This window comes from Saccostrea cucullata, unplaced genomic scaffold (assembly GCF_032062105.1).
Source record: "Saccostrea cucullata isolate Sc308-1 unplaced genomic scaffold, CSIRO_AGI_Scuc_v1 ctg2806, whole genome shotgun sequence".
Taxonomy (NCBI): domain Eukaryota; kingdom Metazoa; phylum Mollusca; class Bivalvia; order Ostreida; family Ostreidae; genus Saccostrea; species Saccostrea cuccullata.
Genome location: NW_026920864.1, coordinates 81,032 through 103,184, shown reverse-complemented (window position 1 = coordinate 103,184; position 22,153 = coordinate 81,032). Strand labels below are relative to the sequence as shown.

Here is a 22,153-nt window from a genome sequence, read left to right as displayed (position 1 = left end):
ACATGTATAACCGTTTATACCGATTTTGCATTCTGAAAAAATCATACTGTGTGTCATTGGAATATATAACCTTTTTTTTTTTACTCTTTTAGAAATTCTTTAAGAAATTCTGTCTATAAATCTCATTACCATATATATAATGATAAAGTAATTAAATATTATTCCTAAGATTACATCAACAAAAAAAATCTGCCTGCTGTGGCCGATCTCCACTTGATTCTCTAATTGGGATTTAATCCCGCGACGGAGGTAAACACCCTTGTTCCGCTACTCTATATTAAACCTTTTAACTTAAAGCCATGCTTTCGACTTTAATCAAACTTTTTATCACAATGTCATACCTTTTGAGCAAGTCAAACCCTTGAAGCCATTATCACAACCTCCTAAACAAGAGCCATTTATGTGATGACATTGTGTATTATTAATGCAATTCCCACACTCTTGGCTACAATTCACACCATATTTCCTTCCATTGCATTCTGAAAGAAAAAAATCTATAAATATATTCATTTCGGACTCATTGAACATTAGTTTTCCAGATTAACACGCTAGGCAAGCCTTTAATAAAACACTTACGTGGACTGAAATTCCATAATGTGAAAGAATCAAAATTTTCAAATGTGGTGTATGATTTTGTTTTCAAAATTATTTGTTTTACGATTTTGGCATAAAGCACCAAACAGTAATAATTAGTTAAGGCGCGTCTAATATTATTTCTAATTATTTCAAATTGAACGTAACATAAACTATATATAACCTGTAGAACAGGCCAATCCTTTGTATCCAATCGAACACCCTTGTAAACAGGTACCATTAACATGATGACACTGTGTATCATTAAAACAATTTCCACAGGTTTGATTGCAGTTCATACCGTACATTCCACCATCACATTCTAAGAGAAGCATATACATTTTGGTTGTCCTTCTTACCAAATTTCAACTTTGTATATTATAATGCTAGTGTCTGTAAATCTGCGAAAAACTGTCAATATGATAAGGCTTTGAAAATTTAATGATTTTTTTTCAAGATTGTCCATTTTGACATGATCTAGTGTATAAAAAATAATTTATATAAAAATAACCCATATACTGAATTCAGTAAAAAGAATTAGCATATATCAAAAGACCCTAAATATTACCCAAGGATGCATCGATATAAATTTGTATATTTTCGTTACTTAGGTTTTAATAATATCTCTTTTATATCTACAATTTGTAAATCTTTCTTATAAATGAAGTAAAAGGTTACTCACTACTTTGAAATATTAAAATCCTTACCCTGTGAGCATAAAGACCCTTTGTATCCCGTAGAACACCCGTCTACACATGATCCGTTGATGTGGTGACACTGTGTACCATTCAGACACTGACCACAACTCTGACTGCAGTTAACACCGTACATCCCACCGTCACATTCTTTAAAAAAAATTTTTTTCTTAAGTTTAAGTTTTTATGTTTCAATGTGAACAATATACCATTAGCGAAATAAAAAAGTGAAACTGGGTTACTGTGTAGGAGTTTTAACGATATAAACGTACATTTAGTCTAATAGGGAAGCGCCAGGGACAAGCGACTTTACTTCTTTATAAGCCTTGTTTGTTCTATCCCTTAAGGGCGTGTTCCCGTTTTGCACACATTTGACAATTAGGTATAGAAGAAATGTGTGAAGTGTGTTTTGATAGCAATTATAGTCTGATTTCTGGTTTTGATTTACATGGATTTGCCTGTGAATATCTGATTTAGCTTAATGTATTCTTAAGAGCTTTAATACAATTTTATAAGCATTTTATTTAAACTAAATTCTATAAATATTTATGGGAAAGTTTTTATCTTACTGAATAAAGTATTAATATTTATTTAATATTATTTATTGATTAAGTCCATTTTTTAAAAAAAAAAGATTACTTTTCAATCTTGATACAATTCTAAATGAATTACAGATATAACAAACAATAAAGAAAATAGAGAATAAAAATTAATTTGAAAATAATGCCCAAGCCAAGAAACTGTTAAGATCATCAGATAGTTATAAGATCAAAGTGACGATCGAGTGTATCACTTGTATTATACTCATGAAATAAATCAATGTGCCAATTGTATTATACTCAATAAATAAATATCAAATACATTAACTTATTTATTCTCTTATTTTTTCACTATAAGTTCACCTTTCACATACATGTACTTACTAAATATGGTATAGACTATAGCAATTAAGTAATTATCTCACCTGGTCAAACTCCCGTTTTTCACACATTTTTTAATTACCTGTAATTCAAATGTGTGCAAAACAGGGACAAACCCCCTTAAGATTACTATGTATTCTGTTTCAAAACAAGAGGCCCACGGGCCTTATAGGTCACCTGAGCATCATGCAACAACTTTCAAATGATTGAATTTGGTTCATGTTTCAAGCTAGATGCTATGGCATTTACAATTCTAAAAAAGGCACCATTGCTAATCATAACTTTACACTTAGCAATTGTTTAGTTTGTTTACTTAATATCCATAAGCAGGGCAGGGGAACAAAATATGCATTTCAACTAACCAGTAATATTCAGCAATAATCATAAGTGCCCCTATCACACTTGAATCCCTGGCCCTAGGTATACACTTTGCAAAATTTTTGAAGAGGCACACTTGCTTATCAATAATCTTTGATTAATAATACGGAGCAGATATCAAACAATTCATTTTCAGTATATAAGAAGAGCCCCCCCCCCTTCGGTATCCCTGACCCAGGGGCCTTGCAATTTACAATTTACAATTCTGGAAGAAGAGCCCTTGCACATCATAACTATATAGGTAGTACATGTACATCTTTTTATTTCCCAGGAGTAGAGAAAAAGATTTTCATAGATTAAATGTATTTTAATTATATAATCATTATAGAGCCACTCCGAAAACCATAACCCCTGACCATTGGGCCAAAAAATTTACGATTTTGGTAGAAGCATTCTTTTCCATCATAACTATGTACTAAGATAGTTTATTTAATACCTCGGAGCAGGTAAGAAGATTTTCAAAGAAATAATGTATTTTCACTTTATAATCAATAGAGCCGCACCCTAACCTCTGACCCTGGGGCCATAAAATTCGAAATTTTGGAAGAGGCACTCTTGCTCATGATAACTTTTTACTTAGTTGGTTTATTTAATACAGAAGAAGAGAGAAGAAGATTTTTAAAGAATAAATGCATTTTCACTATAAAATCAACAGAGCCCCACCCTAACTCCAGAACCCCTGACCCTGGGGCCATAAAATTCATAATTTTGGTAGAGGCACTCTTGCTCATTGTAATTATGTACAATACCTTTAATACTCTTTAATATCTAAGAGTAGAGAAGAAGATTTTCAAAGAAATATTGCATTTTGATTATATAATCAATAGAGCCCCACCCTAACACCAGAGCCCCTGACCCTGGGGCCTTGAATTTCACAACTTTGGTAGAGGCACTCTTGCTCATCATAACTATGTACTTAATTAGTTTATTTAATACTCAGGAACAGAGAGGAAGATTTTCAAAGAAATATTGCATTTTCACTATATACTCAATAGAGCCCCGGCCGTCCTAATACCAGAACCCGTGACCCTGGGGCCATGAATTTCACATTTTGGTTGAGGACTCAATGCTGATTTCAATCATACCAACAGTTTGACTGCTTGATGTCCAGGAGTAAAGAAGAAGATTTTTAAAGATTGCACCAATTTTAGTGGTTTTGGCACCACCACCTAGGCCCCAAGTGGGCAGGTACAGTGAAATTCATAATATTTGTGTCCCTTTACCCACAGATGCTATATGCCAAAATTGGTTGAAATTGGTTCAGTGGTTTCAGAGAAGAAGCTGAAAGTGTTTAAATGTAAACGCACAACGAACGACGCACGACGAACGACGACGGACAAAAACGGATAGCAATAGGTCACCTGAGTTTACTCAGGTGACCTAAAAATCTAAGTAATATTTTTACGCTATGTATTTATTGATCATGAAGTCGGAAATAAAAGGATTTCGAATGAAAGGAAAAAAAGGTAATATGCTAAGCAGTGAACGGAAAATCTTGATGAATTTCTTTTTGTTATTGCTGGATATCCTTCTGCATCATATACTTTACAAATTCTATACCTGCTATTTTCTCTGAATTAAAAGAAATGATGATAGAGGGTGTCTTACGCATATTACAGGTCAATCCTTTGTATCCAGTTGAACACCCCTGTAAACATGTACCATTAACATGGTGGCACTGTGTATCATTAAGACAATTTCCACAGGTTTGATTGCAGTTCATACCGTACATGCCACCATCACATTCTAAGCAAAAAAAAATGAGGAAATAAATGATAAGAAATCATTTAAGGTCTTTTGATATTGTTAAGTTATGTATAATCTTATAAGTATCAAGTAGTTTTAAAAACATTGATTTGAAGTTTTACAGTAACATAATTTTAGATACGTTCTTTTAAAGTAGTGCAATTGCTACTCTTGGAGTTATCTTTGCAGGAATTATTATAGCAAAAAAAGTTGCATTTGAATTTTATTTGTATTTTTTATGAAAAAATAGAAGATAGTGATGACCTTTTACTTTCGATTTGCTTTTGAATATGTTACAGTGTATAAATTTATCATGCCTGCTATAGGCAATTAATTAGAAATAACAAAAAAATAATTAATATTTATCACCACTGATACAGAAAAATCCCTTGTATCCGGGTGAACATCCTGTCAAGCAAGTTCCATTGATATGATGACATTGCGAGCCGTCACGACAGTGACCACAGGTCTTGTTGCAGTTCAAGCCATATCTTCCACCGTCACATTCTTTAAATTAAAACAATACCAATCATGTATTAAAAAAATGTTAACTTGCCCTCTCCTAGCTTGGGAAAAAAATCAAAAACATTTAGGTATGTAGGAGATTCTTTTTTTTACTCTAAAATGCAAACATGAAGCTAACAATAAAATAGTTGAAACTTAGACAAGATCACGGAAATGAATTTTTTTTTAAATCCTGGAAGTTAAAACAAGGTTTTTAACCGAGACATTTAACTCGGTTGAAATAGGACACACGTTTAAAAGATAACCATTTTTTTTATTACTTCGCTTTTCCTACTTGTATCTGTGCTTTCTCAAAAACTTGCTAAACAACAAAATTAAAACAAATCTTTTACCAAAATGCTTGACAATAGATTGAAAAATGTTCGTCAATTCAAAAAAATATTCGAGATTTCTGAGAAGTGTCAAGTGAAGTAATTAAAAAATGAGTATACTTAAGTTAGAATGAATATAAATGTCAACAATTCAAACATCATCAAAGGATACAATTTGAAAACTATTCTGTCTGTTTTGATTGCATCATTTCAAAATTTAGTAAAATATATCAATCCAAACCATCTTTTAAAAACTTTTTGGTTGCCTCTTCTTAACGACTGACCAAAAATGGATAGATTTTTTAACATTTACGGGCACGTTATTTTTTTGTTTTTATTCCTCATATTCCGTCAAGAAATTTGTTGAACATTTCTGGAGAAAAGATTTTCCCCCACCTAACAACCAAACATTTTTACCCTGAGTCAAGAGAGGGTAAGCATACATTATTTCAATGTTGGCCCCATGTATACATTTTTCGTCTTTAGCAAGTGTACCAAATACTTCGTATTCATAATTCTTACTTTTCTTACAAAGGGGACCCTCGTATCCTGCAGAACATGCTTTTAGACAGGAACCATTGATATGATGACACACTATGTTGTCAAGACAATGACCACAAGTCTCCCTACAGTCGTCGCCAAAAAATCCACTGTCACATCCTGAAAGATATATAATCAGGTTGGGGGGAAACGTAAATTCCGCTATAACAGTGGTATCTCGCTATTATAGTGAAATTACGCTATATTTCCTACCGTAGATACCCTCAATTTCGTCCGATACCATGCAAGGTGTTTGAACCGCAAGTCATTGTGGGTATTATAATGATCAAAAACTATCATGCTTGCATGTTTTGAATTTTAATAAATTTTCTACCGTTGCGTTTAATAATGCGAACACTCTTTTTTTAACGGAAGTTGCATTTTTAATATAGCAACCGATGATTACAGTGTATTTAAGCCTGTGTTTGAATCTCTTTATTCCTCATTAAAGTGCACAAATTGATGCTTGTTACAATTGTCAACTCGGACTGGAAAGAGTTTTTGAAATTAAACAAGAAAAAGGCTATTTCTGTCTGCATGGTTACGGGTATGGAGGCCCGTTATGGTAAACGTAAAGACCCATTATTATCGGTCGCCACTGCTGCGGCTGATCTTCTTGTGGTTGTGTTAGATAGTGCACATGGAAAATGAGAAGTAATTTTTGTAATAGTTCAGTAAAATAATTCTTCATTGACAACATCTAGAAAATAATAAGTAAAATTTGCTTTAAACTAAATATTAATATTAATTGTTGTTATAATGTTTCAATTTCATTGTCATTTCTCATCAAGATATTTGATAATTTTGACTATATAAAAAGAGTTTACAAAAGGTGCTCTATAGATATAAAAGGAAATTATGATTTTCCGGATAGTAATGACGAGGTTCATAGTGCATGGTTAAAAAAATTGAAAAACTCTTCAACTGGTAAAAAATGTTTTGAATATGTTACAGCTGCGAATGATACAAGGATACTTTTGTTTCTACATTTTGCAAAGCTCCTTGGAGCATAGGCTATTCCGCAGAAACCAAGGGCATTATCACGTGATAAAGATCCAATGTGCACGGGTTCGGTCTTTTTAATTTTTGACTGTCTTCAAAGCAATATGCATAAATAATTGGAAAAAAAAATAAGTAAATAGAGATTTTAATGCATTTGCTCATCAGATGGACTCATCGATGTAATTAAATCAATGATGAATAATATTAAGAATTTATTGAAGATGAAAATATATAAAGATTCTAGTTCAGCTTTGAATATCTTGTGCTTTCATTGCATGGATATCATTTGAAAATTGTGAAAGTACTTTTTTTAACTAATGCTAAATTGTTTGCGACCGACTTAATGCTTTGCGTCAATTTTTAATTGTTAAAAATTTGAATTGAGTCAATGATATTTTAGACACTTTTTCCTGAATATTGAGCAGTGACAATTGGTTATTTGATGTTTTCTTGTGGTTTAAACAACAACATTTTGGTATAAATCTAGAAGTATGAAAAATTGATACTTTTAGTGCGATTTTTTGCGATATACTTTCATTTCATATGAATATAATTAGATTTATATATTTTTCGAATAACAAGAAAAAAAACCTATAGCTATTTCCCACAGATTTTAAAGTTAAATCGTTCACGTTCAAATACATGTACAAGAAAGAATTGATTTAATTGATCAAACTTTTGAATTTCAACTACTGGAAAAATTATAATGTAGAAAATATATTGTTAAACAGTAAATCAATGGAACCTGTGCCGTCTTGTAATCCGGAATTTTTTCTTCCGGCATGCCTTGGTTTCCTTTTTTGTTTGTATTTGTTATTTCCGTGCGTGTTGCACGAGATTTTTTCTGTCACTCGTCGCTTTACTTAGTACATGAACAGTCATACTGTTGTTACAGTTGTTTTCTCTGCCCACAATGTAAGTATTTTTTATATTTAACTTCTTACAGTTATTTGTATAATGCTTATCTATTTTCGGCAAGGTATTTCTTTCTAATGTTTGTGAATTTACAAAGCTGTTAACTTTTACCGGGAATTTTGAGTGGCTAAATTTTTCATGTTTTGTCAATGTATGCAGATATTTGTAAAGTACTGATAATTTTACACAGTTCTGTGTCATATTTATTGAGCAAAGGTATTTTTCAGATTTTCCATTAATTTTCTCAACTTTGAGCATTGTACATCACTCTTATTATTGTTTTTGTCTATTGTAGCTTTTCACCGTTTCGTGTCGTTTCGTTTCCTGTTTGTTTCAATAAATGATGAAAAACGGTTAACTAGCTGTGTTTAATAATGGAGGCAGCATAGCACCCTATCATTTAAATACGCTTTAAAAATATACAAATATTAAAAATGAAAAATGTAAAGTTATGTTTCTTTCCACTTATGATAAAATCTCTATATTTATTTCTAAGTCTGTGATTCTGAGATGATCAAGAAAAAATTGTGAATGTTTCTCATGTATTTGATATAAAACACCAATTTTTGTTCAAACCTCAAGTAGTAATACACCAGTCTGTGAATGAAATTACATGAAATTTTAAGGCAGTATGAAAACTTTTTTGTTAAATCATACATTCCTATGTGCAATATGTTATTGTTTAAAGATAAAAATATGAAATAAAAAAACTCAGTACATTTAAAAAAAAAAGGTAAATTGTTCTTGCATAAGTGCATAAACATAAAGCGTTAATAAATAAGATACGTTTGCGCGGAGTTGAAATGATTGTCAATTCATAATTATTTGAACATGTGTTAAAATAAGGTTACAGGCACCAGGGGCGTAGCAACAGGGGCCTGCCCCCCCCCCACTTTTTTCCCCAACTTACTTATACTGTAGGAACATGTGTTAAAATAAGGTTACAGGCACCAGGGGCGTAGCAACAGGGGCCTGCCCCCCCCCCCACTTTTTTCCCCAACTTACTTATACTGTAGGAAATGTTAATTGAAAACCTGGTTGCCCCCCCCCCCCCCCACTTTTAGACTTTTAGTAATGTACCGAAAATGTAGTATTAGAATTGGTACTAAAAGTAGTTGACACTGAGAGAAAGTTAACCTACCGCAAGTTAACCGAGTTGACAATTGTAACAAGCATCAATTTTTGCAGTTTAATGATGAATAAAGATTCAAACACAGGCTTAAATACACTGTAATCATCGATTGCTATGTTAAAAATGCAGCTTCCGTTAAAAAAAGAGTGTTCGCATTATTAAACGCAACGGTAGAAAATTTATTAAAATTCAAAACATGCAAGCATGACAGTTTTTGATCATTCTAATACCCACCATGACTTGCAGTTCAAACACCTTGCATGGTATCGGATGAAATTGAGGGTATCTATAGCTACGGTAGGATTATAGCGTAATTTCACTGTAATAGTGAGATACCACTATTATAGCGGAATTTACGTTTCCCCCCAACCTGATAATATTGATTTTTTGATGATCAAATCCAAAACAGGTCTTGAAATAATCTTATAATGACTTATCACCTGAGTTTAATTTATTTATTCAATCTATATTCCTAACAGTGCAATGACATCAGTTGTTGGTGTAGTTTTTCTAAAACTATATGTAACTTGAGGGAGTCAGCTTGGATTTTATTGTGTGAAACCTTAGAGAGAAATCCTTATATTTAAACAATTGATAACTTACATTGATTTCATTCTAATGCCAAGTTTGGAAAAAATCAACCGCCTAGGTATTTTTAAGGGGCATCTTTAAATAGAGTTATATTTACTTTAGGATTATATAAGGAAAGTCCAATTCGTCGCTCTTTAAAGCAAATTATACAAAAGTTATAATATACATTTTGCTCAAACTATAATATGTGATATATATTATATGTAAAAAAAGAAATTTTACTGTTTTGTTTCCAAAGGGGCCTCTCAAAATGCAAATGATTAACTAATTTCCCCGTACTCATATATTCCTACAAAATATAAAGGATGCCAAAGATTTAAACAAAAAAATTATAAAACGACGGAGATATTCTGACATTTCTATGTTTAAAATTTCAAGAGGATATACCTTTTATTTTTTTCTTTAATAACATTTTCATTACCCCTACTTTAAGAGCTTAACGTTATCATAACGTCAGAAATACGCCTCGATTACGATGATTGGCGAAATATTGCACAGTGAATACACCAGTCGGCCCTCTTAAGTGGATGAAAATGAGTTAGATGTACCTGTGATACAGAGGGGACTTTTATATCCTGGAGAACATCCATTTAAACATGAACCATTCACATGGTGACATTGTGATCCGTCAGAACAGTGTCCACACGTTTTGTTACATTTCAATCCATACTTTCCTTCGTCACAATCTATAAGAAGTATGTTGTTTTATATTCACTCTAATAATGCATTATCCTCATTGGAATGACTAATTTGCCTTTCTGATTTCTTGCATGCTTAAATAGTATGAAAATGATCAATATCTGATGCTTCCTAGATTGCATTAGAGAGAACATACATACATACATGTAAGTGACCCAATTTTTTGACAAGAGACTATGCAAATAAGCATTATTTCATAGCTGGCCCCATGTATATATCTGTTTTTGTCTTTCGCAAGTGTTCTTAATATTTCTAATCCTTACTTTTCTTACAAAGATCACCCTCGTATCCCGCAGAACATCCTTGTAGACAGTAACCATTGATATGATGACATGATGAGTTACCAAGACAAAGACCGCATGTCTGCCTACAGGCGTCGCCAAAAAATCCACTGTCACATTCTTAAAAATATTGATATGTTTATGATCAAATCCTAAACACGTTAAAAAATATTAATGAGTTAACACGTGAATATAAGTACTTTTGATAACTGCAAGACAAATAATCATATGAACATATTTTGACTCTTTATTCTTAAAAGTAGAATAAAATCATTAGTTGGTGTAATAATGCAACAAAATATATGTAACTGAAAACGCTGTAAATCAGTTACCTGTGATACAGAGGGGACTTTTATATCCTGGAGAACATCCATTTAAACATGAACCGTTCACATGATGACATTGGGATCCGTCAGAACAGAGTCCACAAGTTTTGTTACATTTCAATCCGTATGTTCCACCCACACATTCTACAAAAAAGTACCAAGTATTTGGTAAATCTCATATAAAAAGCTTATTGTAATGATTTTTGTTTTGTTTTGTTTAAACATCTGTATGTCAAGGTCTATTCGCAGAAAATCAAATATGCCAAATGTGTTTATCATTTTAGTTGGCCTTTCATGCAATGCAATAAAAGATTTATTTACGTGATTGCGAAAAAAACTTGACACTGATCTTAATCAAACATTGACGATATCGATTTTTCTTAATATTGTTGCAGAAAGATCAAACATATTCGGCAGAACACCCTTCTCGACATGTGCCGTTGATATGACGACACTGTTTATTACCATAACAGTTACCCCATTTTTGACTGCAGGATGCTCCAAACATTCCACCGTCACATTCTTTTTGATAATTATAAAATGATAAATTGTATTGTTCATATCAAATCCGCCTTTAAGAAAGAAAAAGAAACTCTCGCTCTCTGAGTTAATTATTCACTATGATATATATAACACAACTTATCAGTACAAATGCATGCGATGCAGAAATTTAAAACAAATTGACAAACACAATGTACACATGTATATATTTCATTATATTTATTTCAGTAAGGTTTTTAATAAAAATTATTAACAAATAAATTAGTAAGCTAATAACTTGTACATACTTTAACTAGGGTTTTCATCTGTTTTTACTTTAAACTTATTTTATTTATTACCTACATAAATAAAACCTGCATATTAATTTACCACTTACTCTGTCTACATTGAGGTCCCTTATATCCCCTTGAACATCCCAAAAGACAGTTTCCTGTTAGAAAATTACATCTCTGTCCAAGACAACTGTCCGAACATAATTGGTCACAATATTTCCCGTAATATGTAGAGTTAGGACATCCTGTTTAAGCAAAAAAAAAAAAAAAAAAAATGAATTCACTGTTTTCATTATTCATTTCTCTAAAAAACTATTAGGACGACAAAGTTTACTATTCTTGTAGTATATCTTTAGAAGAAACAAAATGCAATACTCACCATAAACTTCAAATTCACACAATTCATTAAAAGCATATCTGGAGTAATAATCTGGATAGTGATAGTCAGCCCTCCTCTCGTTGTAGTATATCACATAGCGTCCGTCAAATGGACAACTTATTGTTTGGTTTTCTGTGGGTGTACCGTTATTTTTCTGTATTTCATGAAAACACTCAATACCGTTGTCCTTAGTAGTATAGTTTGAAACGTACACGAAAAATCCAGCAAAACGTCTGTAGAATGCACCAGGACCTATATAAAATGAAATATTGTTTATTCTTTGTCAACCAGTTTGATATCAAGAAAAAGTTGCATCTATTTTGGAATACCATTAAAGTAAAATTTAATTTAAAACAAGAGATGTTTGTAAAACACTTATGCCCCCCTCCCCCACAAATTGGAATTTTTCCAAAAGGTCCAAAAGGGCATAACTCTGTCAAAAATGGTGTGATCATACCCAAGACATAGCTTGACCAAGATATTCATCTGACTAATCTGTATACTAAATTCCATTTCAATATGTGCAACCTCTCCAAAGAAAATGAACGGAAACTGCAAAAATATGGAATTCTTCTAAGTCCAAGGGGCATAACTCTGTCAATTGTGGTGCGGTCGTACCCTAAACATAGCTTTACCTAGATATTTATCTGACTAAATCTGTAAACTAAATTCCATTTCAATATGTGCAACCTCTCCAAAGAAAATGAACAGAAAGTAAAAATAATTGTAATTTTTCGAAGTCCAAGGGCCATAACTCTGTCAATTATGGTGTGATCGTATCCAAAACAGAACTTGGCCTAGATATTCATCTGACTAATCTGTATACTAAATTCCATTTCAATATGTGCAACCTCTCTAAAGAAAATGAACGGAAACTGCAAAAATATGGAATTTTTCTAAGTCCAAGGGGCATAACTCTGTCAATAATGGTGCGATCGTACCCAAAACAGAACTTGACCTAGATATTTATCTGACTAATCTGTATACTAAATTCCATTTCAATATGTGCAACCTCTCCAAAGAAAATGAACGGAAACTGTAAATAATTGAAATTTTTCTAAGTGCAAGGGGCATAACTCTGTAAATTATGGTGCGATCGTACCCAAAACATAACTTGACCTAGATATTCATGTGATATACCTGTATACCAAATTTCGTTTCAGTATGTGCAACGGTTATGAAGAAAATGAACGGAAACTAAATGGACCGACAGACCGACCGACTGACCGACAGACAGCAGCAAAGCAATATGCCCTCCCTTCTTCGAAGGGGGGCATAAAAAACAAACAAATGACAATTTCATCAAACCTGAATCTACATTACCTGAGGATGCTTCCCTATAACTTTCATCTTTCCTGAAACAGTGATTCTTGAGAAGAAGATTTTTAAAGATTTTTCCTATATATTTCTATGTAAAGCTTTGATAGCCCATTATGGCCCCGCCCTACCCCCGGGGGTCATGATTTGAACAAACTTAAATCTACAATACCTAAGGATGCTTCCCTATAAGTTTCAGTTTTCCTGGCACAGTGGTTCTTTAGAAGAATATTTTTAAAGAATTTTCCTATATTTTTCTATGTAAAATTTTGATCGCCCATTGTGGCCCCGCCCTACCCCCGGGGGTCATGATTTGAACAAATCTGATTTGAACAAATCGGAATCTACACTACCTGAGGATGCTTCCATATAAATATAATCATTCATACCTTTGCTATTCTTGAGAAGATTTATAAAGAATTGTCCTATTTATTTCTATGTAAAACTTTGATCGGCCATTGTGGCCCTGCCCTACCCCCTGGGGTCATGATTTGTAAAAAACCTGAATCTACATTACCTGAGAATGCTTCCCTATAACTTTTATCTTTCCTGAAACAGTGGTTCTTGAGAAGAAGATTTTTAAAGATTTTTCCTATATATTTCTATGTAAAACTTTGATCGCCCGTTGTGGCTTCGCCTACCCCCGGGGGTCATGATCTGAACAATCTTAAATCTACAATACTTAAGGATGCTTCCCTATATGTTTCAGCTTTCCTGGCACAGTGGTTCTTTATAAGAAGATTTTTAAAACATACCATCAAATTTTCACTATTTCTTAATTATCTCCCCTTGAATAAGGGCGTGGCCCTTCATTTGAACAAACTTGAATCCTCTTAACCCAAGGATTCTTTGTGCCAATTTTGGTTGAAATTGGCCCAGTGGTTCTTAAGAAGAAGTCGAAAATATGAAAAGTTAACGACGACGACGACAACGACGACGACAGACAAGGGACAATTTGAACAGAAAAGCTCACTTGAGCCTTCGGCTCAGGTGAGCTAATAATACAATAAATTTTCAGATGATGATTATAATGCATCTAATATTGGTCCCCATATTTCATTAAAATTATCTTAATTACTTTTTTAGCAATACACGACTCTTTTAAGGAGTAATTCCTTTTTCATCAGATTTTTAAAAAAAAAGTTGTGTTACTCTGGTTCTTTTTTAACGACATCCAAATTAGATACAGTCACTGAATATATTTATGACTTTGCAAGCAAAATGCAGTAATTCAAACCATCACATTTTCTCTTATATTGACCTAACTAAAGATAACATTTTGACAAGAAAGCGTTTCTTTATTGAATAATTGTAGATTATTCCTCCATGTTATAAAATGGTTCCAAAAAGTAGCAACACAAGCACAGTAATAAAGTTTGTGTTCTAAAGTGTCTTCTTTTTTCATATAATAAGCATTGTGGTGAAGTTTGAATTTTTATTTGAAACAGTTTATTATATGATAAAAATCTATGAGTTAGCTTATACTGGAAGAATGTAGAGATGTTTCATTAGAACACACAAAATGTAGCATGAAATTTTTTTCTAAGTCTGTAGGTTAAAAATTTATGTTTAATATGTATCACACTTACTAGGTGTATTACCAGTCCTGTAGTAGATGTGGATGTGACTGATGCTGACTATCCTCCCTAGATCTACATACCATTTTGCCGTTACTTGATCGTTTGCCGATATTGTACATTGGTTTCCCACTACAGAGCGGTTAGAATACTTCCCATCTACTGCCTTAGCTGCTCCCCAGTCTAAAGAATGGCCTGGGTAATCATGGTCCTGCCATGCTGGTCTCCGGAGGGCAAAATTAACTTGTGAATAGAATATTTTAAAAAATTAAGGTCAGACGACACGATCCTCAAATATATCTTTTGTAATTCTTGGTATTATATCAAAAATTATTTGTATTTGTCATTTTCTTCTTATCTCTACATTGTTTTCAGAATGTTTTTAAATTTAAGTACACCAAAAATTATGAAAAAGGCCATTCAGAATATTATTCATAAGGGTTAGGTAAGAAATATGACCCTGTGGTATCTTGTTCAAATGCCTGGTAAGGTACCCTAATTTTTTGTGAGTAAACTTGTTTAAGTACCTATACTTCAAACACAAATTCTTAGAAAAAATTATATATAAATTATTTAAATTTGAGGAACGTGTCGTCTGACCTTAAACATGTTATACGATATAACACAGGGAAGGTCAAAATCATTGTAGAAGTCATTGACAATCATAATCATCAATCAAAAAAATTCGGGAAGAAAAATACCGTTTAGGACTGAGAAATTTATGAAAATGACATAACTTACAATAACTACAATATAGGCCCTGAAATCCTTCTATACATCCATTCAGACAGTTTCCAGTGTTGGCGTCACACTGCTGTCCCAGACAGTTTTGTGGACAGGGTTTGCTACAATTCTCTCCATAGTATCCAGTAAGAGGACAGCCTTTTAAAAAAGCGAGGCAAATTAATCAATATACCTTGTGTATTGTCCAAAATACAAAATTACAAATCGTAAAATATAGCCAGGCAGTGTAAAAGATAAGCCTGTAGTGTAAACTGTAACACTGTGTGTAATAAGACAGAACTTACCAAATACTTTCACTTCGCACAATTCATTGTATGCATACCGAGAATAGTAGGAAGGGTAGTGAAAGCGTTGGATTCGTTCATTGAAGTAAATAACGTATCTTCCATACACTGAGCAATTGATTCTCTGGTCTTCCGTTGGCGTACCGGTCACATTTTGCAATTCGTGAAAACACCTCTTCCCGTTCTCCTTTGAAGTAGTATTGGTGACGTAGAGGAAAAAGCCGGCGAAACGATCGTAAAACGCACCGGGACCTGAAACGGTACAATCTTCAGATCAGAGATTAATGACATGGAAGCTATAAAATATATCTTTGCTAACTTCAATCTTAGTTATACATACTATCTTTGTCATTTGTTCAATATCAGCTTAATAAGAAAATTGAAAGGCTACAAATCATTGAGACATTATGTGCGCAAAGTAATTTTTCCCCAAAGGTTATTGATTTCATTGTAATAGACGGTTTAATACAATTTGAAAAAGAAATTATAATTTGAGAAAAAAAATTATAGGCGCTTAGCCACATCCATCACTGCAAACTTTCTGTTAATATTCGGTTTTTTTTACAGTGTACATACTAGGATCATTTTCAGTCCTGTAAAAGATGTCGATATAACTAATGCTGACAACTCTCCCAAGATCTACCCTCCATTCTGCTGTATAGAGTCCATCTGCTGATATTGTACACTGGTTTCCTCCTGCTGAGCGGTCAGTATATTGTCCATCCACTGCCTTGCTTGCTCCCCAAGCTACGTCTTTCCCGGCATCAGGCCAATTGTGCGCCTGCCAGGCGGATTTATGTAAAGCCAAATTTTCTTAAAAAGAAAATGTAAAATTACAAGAAACACTGCACCTCTTCAGGTTAAAGAATATTTTTTGTATAAAGTAGTTTAATAATAAAAAAGAACTTGTAAACCTCAAACACTCATGCAACAATCATCTGCAAATATTTTGAAATAAATTCTAAAAAATTATGTACAAATTGTACAAAAAACTTTCTAATTTCTCAATGCTTCTTACAATTAGACTAATTTAAAAAAATATAAATTAAAAAAAACTTGTGTGACCAAAACAGGAAAAAATATAATTTTTTTTATTAAATTAATCTAGAATATTACACAATATTTTGTCATATAAACAATTTTAAGAACTTATTAGAACCCCAAATTAAGAAAAAAGACCCATTTCATTAGAAATATATCAGTCACAATTTACATTGCCATTCAATGCATATAAACACTGTTAAAGATATGTATGCCGTGTTAAACAGTATTTTCGCACAGCTGAAACCAAACAAAAACTTCTTAAGTATGATAAGCTTCCAAAAATGAAGCATTCTCGCAAATTCGACGAAATATTATTCGGTATTTAAAAAGGACTGGTCGGGAAAAGAACAGGATATTCTCATGCATATTTATAAAGGACTGACGTTTATATTGGATCTGCGCATGTGCGCGGGAAAGCATCATGAGAATCATCAGGTCGAGGAAACTATTTTTTGTGACGTCTGTTCAGCGAGGAACCAACAAGACTGACAAATCGACTAATCAGCTCAATGAGTTGCATTTGATGCATTTATGGGTTATACTACTCAGTACATAAATACTACATGTGTTTTTCGAACAGGCTAGTTTTTTAAATCGCTCTCGGAAAGACGTGGTGCATTTTCCCAAGCATTTACACGCCTAATGCATTATGTACATTATCATCTACTAATCCCATGCTAACATTTGCATACAAATGAACAATGAAAAAAATAAGGGTTTTCCCCACTCTATTGTACAGGTCCGTTTGTTTACAGTTTCCACGTGCTGTACTGACAGTGAAAAGACAATTGCACGTGACTATATTTCTTGGTACAAAAAAACTAACTCTGAGGTGTGCTCACGTATTAATAATGTTTACAATGTGTACAACTTCGAAACATACAGTATGCTACTCAATACACGTTCTACGATCAGTGCACATCAGATTTAATATAGAGGTAATTTTAGTTTAAACCATGAAACTTAAGTCTTTTTTTATATAAATGCATAAACTTTAAATTTCTACATGAAGTAAATGACTGAGCAACAACTAATTCAACTAGTTACATGACTTTACGAATATCGAGTTTAAAAACTGGAGTCTTATTTACTTGTGGAGAAATGTGAGCGGTATTTCAAAGTACTTTTTAACAAGAAAAACTGCATTTGTTTGTTAATGTGAGCATGGGAATTCTCAATTAGTAACTATTCTTCCTATTTTTCTCAAACAGGTTAAAAAAAATGTAAATTGGCTTTCCACCGTCATTTGAAATCGCATCGTACATTTCCCTAAGTAACCCACGTGTTTGTAGTAAAAACGTAGTAGACCATCATGCTTTTCGGCTCATTCACGAGATTGGACCATTGTTTGCTGTGAGCATGCGATACCACGTGTTTATGTATATTTCAATAAGAGGCGGTTTAATATCCGACTCGGAGAGAAAATAATTTTGACAAAAAAATATTTCATAACTTTTAAAAGTGATGGAGTGGAAGTGTCTTAATTGCAGAAATTACATAACTTATGTAACTTGATGAGACACCACATATATTTATTTCTTTAGCAATAAAACACTAATACGGCATATATATCTTTAAGTTATATTTTTTTCACTAGAAATAGGATAGTCAAATATAACACATAATCAAATAACTAAGTTTACATGTAAATGATTGTTCAAAGAGGAGGGTTGCAAAAATGACTGATTAAATTTTTACGCTTTAAAAATAGTATTGATTTTTACGGTTTTGCTTGTAAGGTAACCATGTAAAGTTTAATTAAAAGAAAAACATGGTGATTGTCACAAAACGTTTAGGACAATTACCAGTTTAGTTTGGACTTTCAGTAAGGCTCGATGTTATCTAATTAGCTTTTGAAATTTACACAGCTTTCCTTCTCTGTCGAAATATACATAGGATAGATATTCGGCCAAATCTCTACTGGTGTAGTAAATAGCCAATTTAAAGTTCTCCCACGGCACAGAGGCACATAAGTTGTCTCATCTTTGTCAACAACAATTTATAGTTCCTGATGTTATTAATTTCTTAACAAATGAGAATCTACTAGTATTCGCCATTACGTAACGCCGAGAATGACACGCCTCAATGAAAGTCCAAGCTAACCTGAGAGCTGTAATATTTCATATCTACTGCAAACTCGTATGTTACATGTATATGGAACAAATTGATACTTTCTCTGCGTTGCTAAAATTTAAAATAAAACCTCTACTGAACGTTATTGAAGTCTCCTCTGATGTCGTTTAAAATTTCATAATGTAAATATCCATTAAATGGACATGACAAATAAAAAATTCGTCCAAAAATTTGTATGGAAAGATAAGTTTTTACGGCCTTAAAACCTAAAGAAAAGTGTTTTTGAATATATAGTAACTGTTGAAGTTACACCCTGAATACCCGTGAAAACATGAGAAATTTTACATGTAAACCTTCAATCCAATAGAAATTGAATATATATTTATATTAGGATCAATAATTTTCCTCTCATCAATAATATACCCAAGTTAAAATTCTTTTCATGAATACGGCGAATGGAATCGGAAATTTTCTATAACAGTTTTTTCACTGTTTTCACTTACCAACTGCACAAGAATAAGCCACGTAGGAAAGGAAATGGATGAAGCTAAACATCAACATAGCATCAAAATATTCCAAATCAACAACTAATACCTGCAAAAGAAAACTCATATACATTAATTCTTTCAAACTGAGATGCTCCAAACAAAAAAAAAATATTGCAAGGTCATTTGCAGGACCCCTTTTTATGATTGTTAGCCTAGATGATAAAACAGTTTGATTTTCCAGATCTGTGAAATCGGTGTCATACTGAAACCCTTTTCTTTAACGAAGAACATGTCATGTTTATTCTCTATCGGATCTCAAAAGGAATTACAGCTCACTTGTGTGTGTGTGCGTTGGGTAGAGGAGGTCCTTGTGCGTGTAACAAAAGTGACGATATTTTGTGTGTATCGGGATCGATAGGTAAACAATATTGGACTGATATGCTGATATTTTATCTTTCCTTAGTTATTTTGTCAACATTATCGGCGTAATCACCTGACAAAGATCCATTTTATCAGCAGATTGGAAGGGTCCTTGAATTATAAACTCCGACATCTTTGTTGTTGTGCAATACTGTCACGCCAAACTATTCTCTTGTCAGTTTGCATTTTTATTTGTTGATGAGACTGGAGATTAGAACATACTTAAAAATCGTCAAAATGCACTATTTTGGGGTTCGAGTATGACTGCAATAAAGCTTTATATTCTCAGTTTTTGATTACGAGTATGGATTTAGAGAACGGATTAAAAATTTGAGTGCGAAAATAAATTCCAAAACGTTTATTACCTCAGGAATGGGGGAGGGGGGGTGCAACAATTCCGTCAGTTTTTTAACTATAAAAGATATTATATATATATATACTTTTCTGTAGTTACGGAGAAACCGGTATTTTTATTCAGGCCTCAATAATAAAAAAAAATCATACCCAGATTACGTTTGAATTGTTCTAGGGCTATATCTTATGAAAAAAAGTTTTTATCGCTGGTTCATATACATGTATGTGCAAAACTTTTTTGAATTCCAGTAGATCAATATTCATAATACATACAGTCATTTTTTTGGTTGAAACTGTTGAAGGTCATATAAACCTGGAAAATGACTATTCGTAAACTTCAGGAATTCATGTAGCTCCTGTATTGCTGTATTATAATTACTTTAATTACTTTGCATGCAAAACCTGACCCATTTAATTAAGAAATTTCTCCGACAGGGCGAATCTCATACGTTTTCAAGTTTCATTTTTAGGAAAAGATTGTACAGTCTGTGTATTTTTGTCTTGTTTGAAAAAAAATATCCATTGATTTCGATGTTAAGTATATCAAAGTCATAATGTTTAGAAAAAAGATTATTTGTTACATGTAGCAAGATGTCATTTGTGGTGCAATGGATTTCAGTAAAATCTTCAAAACAATTTTCACGCAGTGTAGCGATCATGTATATGCAACAATGCAAATGCATATCTTTGCGATAAGCAGAATAATTGGGTCTCGTACGAGTTGATAATGAAAAACGTCAATCCCTCCATTCTAACAAACGTGCAAAAATGAGCATGCTCCTTGAATCATGTTTGAACTATTCATTTTCACTGTTATTTCTTTCTAAAGATCATCGATATATCTGAAAATACCAGATCTTTGTATATTTAGATGAAAATATACATGTATATAATGAATAACTGATTTCAAATGAATATCCCGCTAACAATAGAACTTGTTCGCAAAGTTTTCTACTAATCTTGGTATATACATAATTTTGCACACGGCGTAATTAAAATATTTTTATCCCAAGTACAATAAATTTCAAGTTTGCTTGTTTCACAGCAACTAAATTCATCAATGACAGGAAGACGGATGCAATGACTTTCAAACATTCTGAGAGTATTGCATTAGCAATACTAGTCCTCTACCAGCCAGTAAAAATTGGTTCCCGAATAAAAAACCCTTAATTCCTCAAAATCATTGAAGCGATACGAAATGCCAGCTTGTTCCATATTTTATCCAGATTAAATCACAGACCAAATACCAGTTCAATATCTGCAAGGAATTAGAAAAACATTGCAGAAACCCCTAATATTAAAAATGTTATTCTATCAAGAATTACTATAAAGCAGAACGAAATGCTAACTCTATCTGCAAGTTATTAATCTGCAATCATATATATTAACAAAAATTCGGCTCAATATCTACAAGCTTTAGTGAAAATGCTGAAAACCAAGATGTTGGACAGACAGACGCATAGGAAACCTACTGTTCCAGTCGGGGACAAAACCAAGAAAAAGAAAGTATGTATTTCAACAGGAGAGCTACTCTGCAATGTCGGTGAGAGGTTAATTTATAAAAATGAAAAGGTATTCGTTTACCGATACAATAAGCAAATGTTCTTTCAAGAAATTGACTCTGATTTGTTTAAATTCGAAGAGGACATACCACTTTTTGTTACATTGATATGCTTCAGGAACATAGAATGTGATGATGTTCTTAATATTATTTATATATCTACACTTACATTGTATATTTCAATTCAGTTAAATTTGTGGATAGAAATAGTTATGTAATAGTAAAATATAAACGGAAATATTTTGGATCTTACCTTATTATCCAGTTACGTCAATGACAGAAGTCAACAGATATCCTGATAACTTTGTTTAAGTAGAGACAAGGAAGTGTAGATAAAAAATATAGAGAGATTTCATATCTCTGTGTGTCACTGTGTGTTTAACAAATAATGCAAGGTGTGCACTGAAGATTTGTAAAGTTATTTTTATCATTATGTGTCCTAGGAGATTTACAAATCTCACGTATCTGCCTCCATTTATCGACAAAATTATCATGTCTTTCGTAT

The 22,153-nt window shown here is 32.7% G+C and overlaps 1 protein-coding gene across 1 annotated transcript in view; it reads right to left on the bottom strand.

Annotated features, from left to right (window-relative positions):
• LOC134258531 (uncharacterized) overlaps window positions 1-19,866 on the bottom strand; it is a 39,913-nt gene extending 20,047 nt beyond the window's left edge. Inside the window, exons 1-17 of the mRNA XM_062741091.1 lie at window positions 19,807-19,866; window positions 19,329-19,419; window positions 16,285-16,521; window positions 15,709-15,960; window positions 15,422-15,562; window positions 14,693-14,923; window positions 11,787-12,038; window positions 11,512-11,652; window positions 10,641-10,778; window positions 10,291-10,428; window positions 9,877-10,014; window positions 5,671-5,808; window positions 4,682-4,819; window positions 4,175-4,312; window positions 1,281-1,418; window positions 758-895; window positions 342-479 (exon numbers count right to left, since the gene is read on the bottom strand). Coding sequence (XP_062597075.1) covers window positions 342-479; window positions 758-895; window positions 1,281-1,418; window positions 4,175-4,312; window positions 4,682-4,819; window positions 5,671-5,808; window positions 9,877-10,014; window positions 10,291-10,428; window positions 10,641-10,778; window positions 11,512-11,652; window positions 11,787-12,038; window positions 14,693-14,923; window positions 15,422-15,562; window positions 15,709-15,960; window positions 16,285-16,521; window positions 19,329-19,419; window positions 19,807-19,866 — 2,647 coding nt within the window. The remainder of the gene's footprint in view (window positions 1-341; window positions 480-757; window positions 896-1,280; window positions 1,419-4,174; window positions 4,313-4,681; window positions 4,820-5,670; window positions 5,809-9,876; window positions 10,015-10,290; window positions 10,429-10,640; window positions 10,779-11,511; window positions 11,653-11,786; window positions 12,039-14,692; window positions 14,924-15,421; window positions 15,563-15,708; window positions 15,961-16,284; window positions 16,522-19,328; window positions 19,420-19,806) is intronic.
• Between the last annotated feature and the right edge of the window lie 2,287 nt (window positions 19,867-22,153).